At 49.4% G+C, this 13,669-nt stretch overlaps 2 protein-coding genes across 7 annotated transcripts in view; one reads left to right on the forward strand and one right to left on the reverse strand.

The window, feature by feature from the left end:
• The first annotated feature begins 2,107 nt into the window (after positions 1-2,107).
• LOC311615673 (uncharacterized protein) lies at positions 2,108-11,924 on the forward strand. 3 transcript variants are annotated; one of them, XM_084871057.1, is made up of 13 exons: positions 2,108-2,159; positions 3,438-3,511; positions 4,884-4,976; positions 5,627-5,731; positions 5,841-5,904; positions 6,139-6,218; positions 6,742-6,833; positions 7,495-7,574; positions 7,666-7,708; positions 8,130-8,192; positions 8,953-9,067; positions 9,836-11,619; positions 11,788-11,924. In XM_084871057.1, exons 2-12 carry the CDS (start codon positions 3,467-3,469, stop codon positions 11,606-11,608), a joined length of 2,553 nt encoding a protein of 850 aa, XP_084727183.1. In that variant the 5' UTR covers positions 2,108-2,159; positions 3,438-3,466; the 3' UTR covers positions 11,609-11,619; positions 11,788-11,924. The 3 variants fall into 3 exon arrangements, with proteins under 3 accessions (XP_084727183.1, XP_084727184.1, XP_084727182.1); XM_084871058.1 differs by having other exon boundaries at positions 4,902-4,976; XM_084871056.1 differs by lacking the exon at positions 2,108-2,159 and having other exon boundaries at positions 3,447-3,511; positions 4,878-4,976.
• Positions 11,925-12,059: 135 nt separating this feature from the next.
• Positions 12,060-13,669, reverse strand: part of PFKFB1 (6-phosphofructo-2-kinase/fructose-2,6-biphosphatase 1) — a 45,759-nt gene continuing 44,149 nt past the window's right edge. For 2 of the 4 annotated variants that reach the window (XR_014793787.1, XM_084871083.1), the window contains one exon: positions 13,213-13,349. Coding sequence is in view for 3 of the 4 variants with exons in the window: in XM_084871083.1 (XP_084727209.1) it covers positions 13,290-13,349 (60 nt within the window). In the remaining variant the exon portion in view is untranslated. Of the gene's footprint in view, positions 13,350-13,669 lie in introns of all 4 variants that reach the window. The other 2 variants (XM_084871082.1, XM_084871084.1) reach the window with 2 other exon arrangements.

Genomic DNA, 13,669 nt, shown 5'->3' on the forward strand with positions numbered 1-13,669 from the left:
ACCCAGCCACCTCCCTCACATGCCACCCCCCCACCACAATGTGGTGCCCCATGACTCAGGTGACCTGGACACGGTGGGGATACCCACCATCCAAGGCATCCAGGCATTGACTCCCATCGCCACTGCGATGTTCACTACTTCAAATGCTCCAGCAGAGGAGCAGGGCATCAAACACTATGAATAACGAAGGTAACATGGTAACACAGAATGAAAATGACAGTTCTCTAAAAACCCAACTCCGAGTCATGGAAGATTGTGATCCATGAGAGAGAATTCAAAATAGCAGCCATAAAAAAACTTCAACGAGATCAAAGAAAACTCAGAAAGGAAGTTCAATGAGATTGAGAATAAAATTAATAAATGGGAGTATCTTGCCAAGGAGATTGAAACTTATTCAGGTCTTCTCTATTCTATTTGTTTTGTCAGTTACTGAGCAAGGAATGTTGAAGTCTCCAACCATTATTGTTGGTTTATCTATTTTTCTCTTCAATTAAATAAATATTGTCTTACAGTTTTAAAGCTATGTTGCTGTTTGCATAAACAGTTCAGATGGTTATATCTTTTTAAAAAAATATATTTTTTGATATTTTACAGAGAGGAGGAAGGGAGAGAGATAGAGAGCTAGAAACGTCGATGAGAGAGAAACATTGACCAGCTGCCTCTTGCACACCCCCTACTGGGGATGTGCCCACAACCAATGTACATGCCCTGACCAGAATGGAACCTGGGACCTTTCAGTCCGCAGACCGACGCTCTACCACTGAGCCAAACCGGCTTCAGCAGGTTATATCTTTTTGAAGAATTATTTTTAATAATTAAATAACATGTCTATCCCGATAATATTCTAGTTCTGAACTTTGCACCATTGTTCCAGTACCATTTTCAAATAGGCTTCTTTTCTCTATTGAATTTTTAAAAATCTTTTTTAAAAAAAAGTATATTTTATTGATTTTTTACAGAGAGGAAGGGAAAGCGATACCGGTAGTCAGTCACATTGATGAGAGAAAGTCATCGATCAGCTGCCTCTTGCACACCCCCTACTGGGGATGTGCCCGCAACCAAGGTACATGTCCTTGACCAGAATCGAACCCGGTTCCCTTCAGTCTGCAGGCTGACACTCTATCCACTGAGCCAAACAGGTTTAGGCAGAATGTTTCTTCAATAAATGGTGCTTGGAAAATTGGAAAACCAAACTAGATTATTTAAAATGTGATCAAAGACCTAAACACAAGATCTTTTCTCACACATGCTCAACCCCGTTCATTATTCACATCCTCTACCACAGTGGTACATTTGTTACAACTGATGAACCTACATTGACATATCAGAATGTGTCTGTATTTCCCCCATTGAAGGTAGAGTTTCCATCACAGTTTTAGCTACCTGTGCGGCTCCAAACAATGAGTGGGGCACACTCTCATTTTGCAAGACCGAGGAAGGAAAAAACCTGAATAAGTTACCCTCATGCAGGTTATCTGTCTATGTTTTAACTCTCCTCCACCATCTGCCTGCTTTTGGTTACTTCTCACCGGGGAATAAACAAAAACCTTTGGTAGACTATCTTATATTTACTGTTTGTATTCTGAATTGCATAAGATGTGGGGGCACCATATATTCTAGGGTTTAGTTTTAATCTTGTCATACTTGAGAGACAGAAATAAATATGATCTAGTTCCTTGCCCCCAGAGCAGGTCCTGGGGAGAGACCCAAACACACACTATGTAATTAGTGTTGACATACAGGGGGGCTATTCACAGGGTTTGTGTGGGAGCTCAGAGGTGCATGGTCCTCTGAGTGGGAAAACAGGCATCAAATAGGATCAGAGATACACTGTGGGGGGTGTTTGTGTGTGGAGAAATCAACTGGATAATAGGAGAGATGGATTTATGCATAGGAGTAGTAATCAGAAAAGAGGCCATGTTGAGGAGAATAGAAAGATGGAAGCAGGGAGGAGGGAGGAGGGAGGAGAGAGGAGGGAGGAGGGAGGAGAGAGGAGAGAGGAGGGATGAGGGAGGAGGGAGGAGGTTGACAGGCAGGGAAGGAGACCCCTCTGGAGGCGGAAAGAGGCAGGACCACTTCCGGCAGGGGAGGGGGAGTGGACAGGCTCAGACCTAAGGAGAGGCTTGGAGAGAGCAGACGTCTTCTGGATTCAGGACAAGGTGAGCTAAGGTGCCCAGCTTAATGAAAACTGTGGTGCCCTCTGGTCTGCAGCTTTGACCTGCCTGACTCCTTACGCCCCTAAGTTTTGAAGAAAATGTGCTAGGCGTTTGGGAGCTAACGGGCATTGAAGTGGTTGGGTTTAGAGGTGCCTGGATCCGGATCGCAAGGGAGAAAGGAGGGGGCAGAAGCTCCTTTGGGCACAGAATGGAGAGATGTGGACTCTCTTAAGGCAATAGGAGGGCGGGATGCAGACCCATTTGGTACTGCCGAAAGGAGAGAGAGAGAAATCGTTCAGGCTGTAGAAGGGATGGAGCAGAACCCAGTTCTGGAGAGAGACAAGCGATGACAGAAATCTTTAAGCCCGGAGAAAGGTATCAGGACCTGATTTGGGCCACAGAAAAAGGGATCGGGACTTAGAGAAAGGATGAAGCAGAATGCCTTTTGAACGGCTACAATAACCCGGATCAGAGGGAAGAAAAGAGGGACCAGTACCCCGTAGATTTTGGTTTGAAAAGGGAAGGGACCGAACTTGGTAGGTTTCAGGAACAAGGAATATACAAAAACGGAATACCGTTGGATTTGTGGGTGAGGTGTCCATGTTGCAGAAAGGATGGGACTGATCACTTGTAGACGTGGATATGAGGGGGCGGTCTTGGGAGAGGGGCAGGGACTTACTGCAGAGCGGAGGGAGGGGGCACATTAAAGGAAGGGGAAGTACGGAGAACTGCTGCAGAGCGGAGGGGGGAGGGAGGGAGGGGGCAAATCGAGGGGGGCTTTGAGTGGCTGTACTGCAGAGAAGACGTGGGCGGTGTTAGGGAAGGGGCGGAGCACAGTGGTACTGCAGAGAAGAGGGAGGGCGCTGGTTTTGAGGGAAAGAGGGACTGAGATGTGATGCAGTTAGAAGTGGGAGGAGATGTTGAAGGGGGGTGGGGGGAGTGTGTGGGATGGAGGTGGTCAGACTATGGTCCATCAAAGCCGCTTGCGCTCTGAGGTCCTGAGATGGGCGGGGCTCTGGGTGTTGCGCATACGCAGAATCGAGTTGCGGCAGACTTGTGTAGGGTAAAGGGGTGGGAGGGAGAACTGACTGGTGGATGGTTAGAGGCAAAAGGAGGTAGGCTTTACAAACCAGATGGTCTGGGTTTCTAGGTATGAGAACCTCGGAGCTGAAGGTTGGGGGCCCAAGGTTAGATGAGGTTGCCCCCCTCCTTCAGAAAATCTGGTGAATCTCCTCCTCCCTCTCATTCCATTCTCCCCTAACTCAGACCCCTTCCCCTCAGGTTCAGCTGTTGCATGACCTCCCAGAAAAATGGATAGGAGAAATGACCACGGTTATAGGATGCCCCCGGTCCAGGTGAGGCCCCTCTGCATTCTTGCCAGGCCAGCTGTGCCATCTCGAGTTTGCTTCCTGCTTTGAGCCCCCTACCACTCTGTAGTTGCATACTTTTCTGACTAGCCCGTCTCAGTCCACCCCTGCGTGGTGGAGGAGGAGGAGAAAAAAATATATATATATAAGGCCTGACTCTTTCTTTTGCTCTCTCCCTTTTCCCTCCCCCTCCCCCTTTCAATCACTGCTCAGAGGAACGGGAGACCTTCATGGAAAGGGTGGGCTGTAGGGAGATCAGACGAATCAGCAGAACATAATCCTAAGTGTATAGGGCCCTCTGCCTACCCCTGGGAGCTTGGGGCTTCACTTCCCTCCAGATGTACAGGTTGAGACCACTGAAGAGGACAGTGTCTTGCTGATGCATCCCCTCTTGGCAGCAACAAAGGACCCCCTGGCTATGGACCCACCAGTTGCCAACCGACCTAAGAAAAGCAAGACCAAGAAGGCCCCCAATAAGGCTGTTACTGACACAATACCTGTTGCCCCCTCAGTCCCATCTGCCAATGTGATTACCATCAACAAGCCTACATACAATACCTTTGCAGGCTTTAAAACTGCCAATGAGCCCCCAGATCAGCGAGGCTTCAGCTACCACTGAGGCAGCTAATATTCAGGCTTCTTCAGTCACCACTCAGTCTAAGAAAGCCCACGAGACCAAGAGAGTTACTGCTAAGGCAGCCCAAGGCCCTCAATCTCCAACTGGCAGTGAGAGTGTCACTATACAGATCAAGTCACCCTTGAAGGCCCACAACCTATCAGTCATCCCACAGACTACCCTGGCTCCACTTGCCAGTGAGTCAGAAAATTCCCAGGCCTTAGTAGCCTCCATCAAGCCTAAGAAAGCTTCCAAGATAAGGCCATGCATAATTCCACTGAGATCTCACTGGCTTCAAACACCATCCACACAGCTACCACCCAAGGCCAAATCACCAATGAGACAACCAATACCCAGGCCACAGCAGCTTCCAGTCGAACTAAGAAAGCCTCCTAAGACAAGAGGGCAACTATTAAAGGCACAAATACTGACACTGTCCTAGGGGTCCCAAATATCACTGAGAGAGGTATCAGGCAGATTGAGGCCTTAGCAGCAGCTATCAGGCCAAGAAGGCTGCCAATAAGGGCATACGTTTTACCTATGAGATCTCTGAGGCCCCATCTGCTGTTCAAATGGTCACAAACCAAGCCCTAGCTGCCACCCTCCGGGTCTAGAGAGGGTCCAGGGCTCGGAAGACTTCCACTTAAGGCCCGGGTAGCTGAAACCCAGATTCAAATTGTTGATCAAGGAGCTCAGGCCGAGATGGCCAGCTCTCAGACCAACTTAAGTACCCTTGAGACTCAGGTTGCTGCTGCTGTCCAGGCCCTGGCAGATGACTACCTGGCTCAGTTGAGTCTGGAGCCCACAACCAGGACCCGGGGCAAGAGGAACCGAAAGGTGAGATCTCTGACATCACAATCCTTAAATTTGCACTTGGTTTCCATTCCTATCCTCTTAGTTTGTTCATTTATTCTATAAAATTTTACTGAGCCTTTTTACCTTGAGACAGACTCTGGGTTCAGATAGGATGTAAGACATGCTGAGAAGAATATGACATAGTTCTTGCTCCCTGGAAGTTCACAGATTGGTGGGAAAATAAGACATCCATATACTTAACTTCAACCTAGATATAATGCAACATGTAGTTACCATGTACCAGGCTTTGTGCTGGGTACATTCATACAGGTTATGTTTTCATGTTTTGAAAGTAACTCTTACCAGCTAGGGACGTATATCCCAGTTTTACAGATAAGAACATTGAATCCTAGAAAGATGAAGAGTCTTGTGTAAGGGGTACAGCTAGCAGAGTTAGTGGTGGCCAAAAGAGGAACCCCAGGCCCTGCCTCTGGGTTGCTCCTCTCCTAGCAAGGGAAATGAAACTCCTGCCTGGAAGACAGGGAAAGACAAGTCTAGGACTCGGGGTGGTCAAAAGTAAGGTCAGGACCCCCTGCAGGAAGGGTTTAAGGGACTTTCAGGAAGAGGTAGGATAAAGAGACAGAGCCATCTCTTTCACCTTGTGACTCTGGACCTTCTTTCTGATGATGCAGTTCAAGCATCTGACTGGGCATGAGAGAGGTGGCCGTAATTACAGGTGGAATCCATGGGGCCAGAGGCCTCCGCCACCCCGAGATGTGGCCATTTTGCAAGAAAGGGTAAGAATCCTATGCTGCCCAGTCTTTTCTTCACCTGCCCCCTTCTCTGGCATTCTTCCAAGTTTTCTAAATCACATTGAGATTTCCCTATGTATTCCTCTTCTCCCAGGCAAATAAGTTGGTGAAATACCTGTTGGTTAAGGACCAGACAAAGATCCCCATCAAGCGCTCAGGTAGAGTCATGCATACCCTCCTCCCTTAGCTCTCTTCTCACTCCCCTATCCCCCATACCCTGGGTGTTATTTCCCTCATATGTCCTCCCTTACTCTCCTCACACTGTGTTAATGGCATCTCCCATTAAACATAGTTTAGGACTCAGACTGCAATGACCCCAAAGGGCTTGCTAAAGGGTTGCAGCTTTGTGGTCTCTGCTCAGCCCAGGTGCTCCCACCTCTCCCCTCCTGCAGACATGCTGAAGGATGTCATCCAAGAATATGGTGAATATTTCCCAGAGATCATTGAACGAGCAAGCTACGCTCTGGAGAAGGTGAAGGGGCAGCCCTGGGGGATGGGTGCAGTGGTGAAGCCTTGAATCAAACAAAGGTGTACATGGCCCTTCTTGGGGGGACTACAGAGACTAACTCAGCCCCATCACTGTGCAGTTGGGCAGACAATGACTTAGGGAAGTGCATAGACTTGCCAAGAATCACACAAGTCAGTGGTAAAAGCACATCTAGGACTCAAGCGAACCAACTTAGTCCTAACTTCTGTCTGCTGCTGGACATGTCGTAGAATGTATTCCGGATGCTCACCTCTTCCTTCTATTCCTCATTCTCTGTTTTCCTAGATTACCACTAATCACAAGGGTGATTTGATAAAATATTGATAACAATTGCACAATGCTGGCCTCATAGCTAAGTACACACACACACACACACACACACACACACACACACACACACACACACACACTGGCCTCTAGGTACAAGGGGAGTTGTGGGATGCTCAGGAAGCTCATTGATGCCTAGCCTGAATTTTGTTATCTCACAGGTTATTCTTTTACTTGGCAGATGTTTCGAGTCAATCTGAAGGAAATTGATAAGCAAAGTAGCTTGTATATTCTCATCAGCACTCAGGAATCCTCCGCAGGCATACTAGGAACGTAAGCTGGGAAAGGGCTGGGGGGGAGGGAGGCTTCTGCTTTTGTCCATGGTACTACCCCATCCCTGTCTTCTGTCCCACATGCCCTTAGAGAGCCAGGAAAAACAGGCCTGAAGCCCGTTCCAGCTCCCTCATGTAGCTGGAACCCTGCCCACAGAAGTTGTGCCTGGTTATGATGGACTGAGGGTGTCGAAGCCTGGGGCGGGCATGCCTACTGTCAGGTTGTCTGTTTGTCCAGAAGCTTCCAGGAACGCAGCCCTGTCATTGCCTGTCTCTTCCTACTGGTCTTGTGGAGTGGTTCTCCAGGGAGGCCTTCCTGGTGTGGGTGGATCACGATGCTCGAAGGGCAGATGCATCGGTGGCTGTGAATTCTCTGGTGGCTGAGGGTCCTGTGAGAGCAAGAAGGGCCTCACACTGACTGAGCGCCTGTCCTCTCAGCAGCCCGGGGAGGGGAGGATGTGATTTCCCATTTCACTGAACAGGAGACTGAGGCTCAGGGGTCTAAGCGTCTTGCCCAGGGTCACGTGGACCCGGAAGCATAGACTGGGCAGAACTCTCCCATACCTGAGGAATCAGAGAGGCTAGCCTAGTGAGCTGGCTGGTGTGTTTTCTACAGATGGCTGCGGGTCATAAACATTCTCTCTGTCCTGTTATTCCCCTAGGACCAAGGACACACCCAAACTTGGTCTTCTCATGGTGATTCTGAGTGTCATTTTTATGAATGGCAACAAGGCCAATGAGGGTGAGTGGTTGAGCATGCAGCTGAATGGGTGAACGTGGTCAGAGTTCCACATGTTCATTTTCTGTCCCTCTCCTCTTGCCTCTCCTTGCAGCTGTCATCTGGGAGGTGCTGCGCAAGTTGGGGCTGCGCCCGGGGTATGATTGGGCTCTCTCGGCACTTGCTGTCCGTGTTGTCCTTTGGCAAGAGAGGATGGTCCCAGGATCGCATCAGCCTGGTGGTCTGGTGGAGCGGGTGGGGGTATCGGGCTGGGTAGATGGTCCATGTCTCTGATCTGGGTGATTGGGGAAACTAGTCCTTAACTCCTTACTCCCTCTCTCCTCTATGTCCTCTGTTTGTTCTAAGATGAGATATAAGATAGTCCTTCAGGGTATCCTTGGCAAAGAACCATTTGGCCTCAGCTGCATACTTCTAGTGATCATGTATGTGTTTACTGTTTTTCTGGTTTCACGAAGATGGCCACATGTGCTAGAGAGGTGTCTTCCATGTTGTGAAATGCCTCTGTCCTCATCTGGGAAGTTCTGATCTCTGTTCATGGGTTATTTTTCCCATTGTCAGGGTGAGGCACTCGCTCTTTGGGGAAGTGAGGAAACTCATCACAGACGAGTTTGTGAAGCAGAAGTAAGTGGTGTTTTGGGGGCATTGTCAGGCCCTAAGTGTTTGGGGCGTGTTGGTCTGGTTCAGGAAGTGCTTTATAAGCCCCTTTCTTACACTAGCTTTAGAGCAGGGGTCCTCAAACTTTTTTAAGTGGGGGCCAGATCACGGTCCCTCAGAGAGCTGGAGGGCCGGACTATATGAACTACTAATTCCTACTGTAACACCTCGGCTGCGCTCACTGCCCAAAAAACCTGGCGGGCCGGATCAGACTCCTCTGCGGGCCGCATGTGGCCCGCGGGCCGTAGTTTGAAGACCCCTGCGACTAGCTTTAGAGGTATTGGCATCCTGTGCCCCAAATCTTAGGCTTGTCCACAATTCCCATGGATGGGACATCCCAAGGCTGGGCCAGATCAAACACAAGGCTCTTGTTAGGGGGTGTGCTCAGAGCAGAGTGTCTGAAGAATGGCTCCTCTGTTTACAACACACCCAACAGAAACTGGGGCTTACTCCTCACAGGTGGCAGGGTTCATTGGCCTCTCTGTGACATCATGCCCTACACATGCCTCCCCTGCAGCACCCAGTGACTCTTTGGCACCGAGCCTATGGGAAATGGCTTAATAGTGGAGACCATGAACGATGTTTGGGAGTGAGTCGAGGGATGAGGGGTCTTGGAAATCTTCTCCAGGAGCTGAGTTTAGTGTTTGAAGGAAGTTGCCACCTAGTTCCCAGTGGTTAGATAACAGATTTGTTTGTTTAGAAGCAAGTTTCATTTCATTTCTCCAAGGTACCTGGAGTACAAGAGGGTCCCCAACAGCAGACCACCTGAATATGAGTTCTTCTGGGGCTTGCGCTCCTACCATGAGACTAGCAAGATGAAAGTCCTCAAGTTTGCCTGCAAGGTAATAGGAGACCCGCCCTGACTTGGCATATTAACGGTATGGGTTGTTCCTGATTGGGGCAGACTATGTGTAGGGATGGGCAGGGATGGGCAGGTACAGGGAAGCCTGCAGTTCACATATAAACATATGGAATTTAATTTTGTTCCAGATGCTGCTCAACATAAAGTTTACATTGTTTCATTCATTCTTCATAGTTTGCATTAGTATGCTCAGAATGCTATAACAAAATACCATAGATTGGATGGCTTAAATGACAGAAATTTATTTTTTCATAGTCCTGGTGGCCAGAAGTACCAGATCAAGGTATAATAGTGTTAATTTCTGCTGAGGTCTCTTTTCCTGGAAAGCAGATGGATGCCTTCTTACTGTGTCCTAAGATGGTGAAGAGAGAGCCTCTTCTTATGGGGACACTAATCCTATTGGACCAGAGCCGCACCGTTATGACTTCATTTAACTTGATCTCCATAAAGGTCCGATCTCCAAATACAGTCACATTGGGGGTTGGTGCATCAACATATGAATTTTTGGGAGACACAGCAGTTATGGCACATTTACTCTCTTATCAGATGAAGACACTTGGGCTCAATGAGGTTAAGTAACTTATCCAAGATCACACAGTACCTAAGTCATTAGAGCTGAAATTGGATCTCAAGACTGACCCATGATAGTCTTGAAAAACATTGCTACTAGTTTACAAATCCCGTAATATGCTCTTAATACATAATTATCAGGTTATTTTCTTTATAATGATTATTATTCCCATTTCAGGTACAGAAGAAAGACCCCAAGGACTGGGCTGCTCAGTATCGGGAGGCAGTGGAGATGGAAGTTCAGGCCGCAGCTGTGGCTGTGGCTGAGGCTGAGGCCAGGGCTGAGGCAAGAGCCCAGATGGGAATTGGAGAGGAAGCTGTGGCTGGGCCCTGGAATTGGGATGACATGGATATCGACTGCCTAACACGGGAAGAGTTAGGCGATGATGCTCAGGCCTGGAGCAGATTTTCATTTGAAATTGAGGCCAGAGCCCACGAAAATGCAGATGCCAGCACCAACATCGACTTCGGCAGAGGAGCTGGCCCCGCAGCTAGCTTCCACAATGGTGCTAGCATTAGCTTCAGTGGTGCGCCCAGCCCCAGTGGTGGTGGCTTTGGTGGCAGAACTGGCATTAGCTTTGGTGGCACACCCAGCACCAGTGCCAGCTTCAGCAGCACAGCCAGCGTTAGCTTTGGTGGCACACCTTATACCAGTGCCAGCTTCGGTGGTGGGGCCAGCTCTAGTTTCGGTGGCCCACTCATCACCACTACCAGTTTCAACGGTGGGGCCAGCCCTGGCTTTGGAGGCACACTGAGCACCACTGCTGGCTTCAGTGGTGCTCTCATTACCAGTACCAGCTTTGGCAATGCTCCTAGCACCGGTGCCGTCTTTAGTGGTGCACTTAGCACCAGCACTGGCTTTGGTGGCACACTCAGTACTAGTGTCTGTTTTGGTGGCTCTCCCAGCTCTGGCGCCAGCTTTGGTGGCACACTCAGTACTAGTATCTACTTTGGTGGCTCTCCTAGCACCAGCACTGGCTTTGATAGCATCCTCAGCACCAGTGTCTCATTCAGTGGCTCTTCCAGCACCATCGCTGACTTTGGCAGCACACTGAGCACCAGCATCTGCTTCAGTGGCTCTCCCAATCCTAATGCCAGCTTTGGTGGTGCTATCAGCACCAGTGTCGGCTTCGGCGGTGCGTTCAACACCAGTGCTGGTTTCAGCAGTGCTGTCGGTGGTAGCCCCGGCTTTGGTGGTGCACCCTCCACCAATTCTGGCTTTGGTGGTATGTTCAGCACTAGTGCTGACTTCACTGGGGCACTTAGCACCACTACCGACTTTGCAAGTGCCCCTAGCACCAACATCGGCTTTGGTGCAGGTCCCAGCACCAGCTTCTTTGGTAATGTGCCTAATACCAATCTATGCTTTGGTGGCCCTCCTAGCACCAGCGCATGCTTCAGTGGAGCTACCAGTGCCAGTTTTGGTAACGGGCTTAGCACCAGTGTGGGTTTTAACTTTGGTGATGGGTTAAGTGCCGGCAGTGGATTTGGTGGCGGACTGAGCACCAGCACTGGCTTCAATGGTGGACTGGGCACCAGCACTGACTTCAATGGTGGACTAGGCACCAGTGCTGGCTTTGGTGGCGGACTGATCTCCAGCGATGGCTTTGGTGGAGGACTGGGCACCAATGCTGGTTTTGGCAGCACACTTGGCACCAGTGCTGGCTTTAGTGGTAGCCTCAACATCAGTGATGGCTTTGGTGGTGGGCCTAATACCAGCTTCGACGGAGGACTGAGTACCATCATTGGCTTTGGCAGTGGTTCCAACACCAGTATTGGCTTTAATGGCGAACCCAGCACCAGCATTGGCTTCAATGGTGGACCCAGTTCTATCGTTGGCTTCGGCGGTGGACTGAACACCGGTGCTGGCTTCAGCGGTGGACCGAGCAACGGTGCTCCCTTTGGTGGTGGAGCCACCAGCCTTGGTGCCTGTAGCTTCTCCTATGGCTAGTGAGGTTTCAGGTAATTACAACATTTCCATAGCCAAGGCTATGCATATAAGTGCTGGGGAATGTTATACGAAACCCCGAGGTGGGAGGGCAGGGTGGGGAGATGAAGACAGTGGAGGAAGTATGAGAAAACAGTATAATTGATGGTAAAATATGTTCCTTTTTGGTGTTTTGTTTTCAGGTTTATGAGCCACATTTACAGACACCGCTGATGAGCTACAGCAGTCCTTCCTTCCCATGGAGCCAAGGAACATCCTTGGGATCTGTGTCCACCCAGCAGTCTAAGCAGATACTACCAATCAGCCGAGGTTGACATGCTATGACAAATCCAGTTGCCAATCCTGCTTCATTGTTCGCTTTCTGTGTGCTGTTGTTGTACTTTGGGTATCAGCGTTATATTAAATTTGCAAAATGAACTGCAGTTGTTTTCTTTCTTTATTATGCTTAATTGTTGTGCGTGACATTTTGAGTTCATAGAAGAGCTAACGATCGGCATAGCTCTTTGGGGAATGTGGGGTCCAGCTTTAGGCTAAAAGGAAAGGATTACTTCAGTGGGATAGAGACCTGGGGAAAGTATGGCAAAGATATGAAGGGGAAAGCCTGGAGCAGAATGCATAGGGAGAAGGTAATTATACAGGGACAGTAATTCTACGTTCATTTTGAGATGGTTGTGTAAGAATGGAGTGGGGGTAATTAGAGGGTGACACAGGAAGAAGGGAGAGTTTTATTGGGATAGGAGAGAGACCTGACCGTGTTGCATAGACCGTTGGGGCAAAAGCCAACAAAAAAGGACAGGAGACAGAAAAAGAATAGTCATGAATTGACTGAAGTGGGCAATCCCTGAGAAGGTGGGGTGGGCTAGAGTACCAGAAAATACTGTATGAGTTTGTCTTTTCAGCACTGGGTTCCTGGTTCCTGGCCAGAAATACTATGTGTATGTCTGCTGTACAGAAGGCAGGCTGCTAGGGATCCCATGCATGACACAGAAAGTTGTAAGGACTACGGGTCTGTGGTCAGATAGTCGGATGCTTGTATTTAAGAAGTCACACTGCGGAGAAGTCTTCATGTTGCCAATGTCCATGGAGTGGGTGGTCATGGAGTTGAGGGGGACTGGGAGACTAGGGTATTCTTTGGACTATTGACATGGACAGGGATAACACTCAGAATGGCAGCAAGAATTGGAGAAGACAGGAGCACTGTGGTCCAAGTTCAGCTTCTCTGAGTATAGGGGTGAGGATGCCATGGCCCAGGAACACTGCCCACCAAAGAACAAAGGCCATAGGCAGACACAGAGACCTATCTCCTCCCAGAAGTCTTTCCTCTAGGAAGCTCTCACCCATTCCACATCCCCACATCATCAGAGCCACTTTGCGGGGTCAGGATCTTCAGAAGACCCCGCGGGAGAAGCCTCACAATGACCACCTCTCCCCTCTTAGAGGCAGTAAGAGAAGTTTTCATTGATCAGAGAATGAAAATTAAGAAAAAAGTTTTATCCAGAGCTAGACAGCTCCTTGGTTGTAGTTAGAAATCGACACCTGTTTTGGATCTGCCGAGTGCTTCTTCACTGGAAGCAGGATCTCCCAGTGAGGCCAAATCCAAAGTCTTCTCAGTGTAGAAGAGCAAGAATAGAAGCTTCTAAAGGTGGAAGACAGGAAAGAGGTAGTTTGACTTCCTGGAGAGGGCTCAGTAGTGGGCAGGGACAGTGTCCAGGGCTTCTTCAGGATCTCGGGTGATGTCCACATTCTGAGAGAAGAAAGCCCAGGATTAACAGGAAGGAGACAGCAGTATGGAGCCCCAGCCCATCCCCTGTGGGCTGTCCTCACTACCAGGCTCCCCTCCCTCAGCCAGGCCTGCATCCTGCCCCTTTTCTCAGGAGAGCCTGGAGGAGTCTGGTCTGAGGCCTTTCTGGGAGGGGTTGCTCTAGCCCTGCATCTCCATGGTGCCTCCCATCTGGGCAGAGGATCCAGCATTTCTAGGTGCTGTTATTCTAACTGGTGGTGCAAAACACCCAAGGCCTGTGGCACTGGGGTGGCCCTTTGGGTGGGGAGGGTGCTTTCACCATG

Source organism: Pipistrellus hanaki, assembly GCF_964339955.1.
Source record: "Pipistrellus hanaki genome assembly, chromosome: X".
Classification (NCBI taxonomy): domain Eukaryota; kingdom Metazoa; phylum Chordata; class Mammalia; order Chiroptera; family Vespertilionidae; genus Pipistrellus; species Pipistrellus hanaki.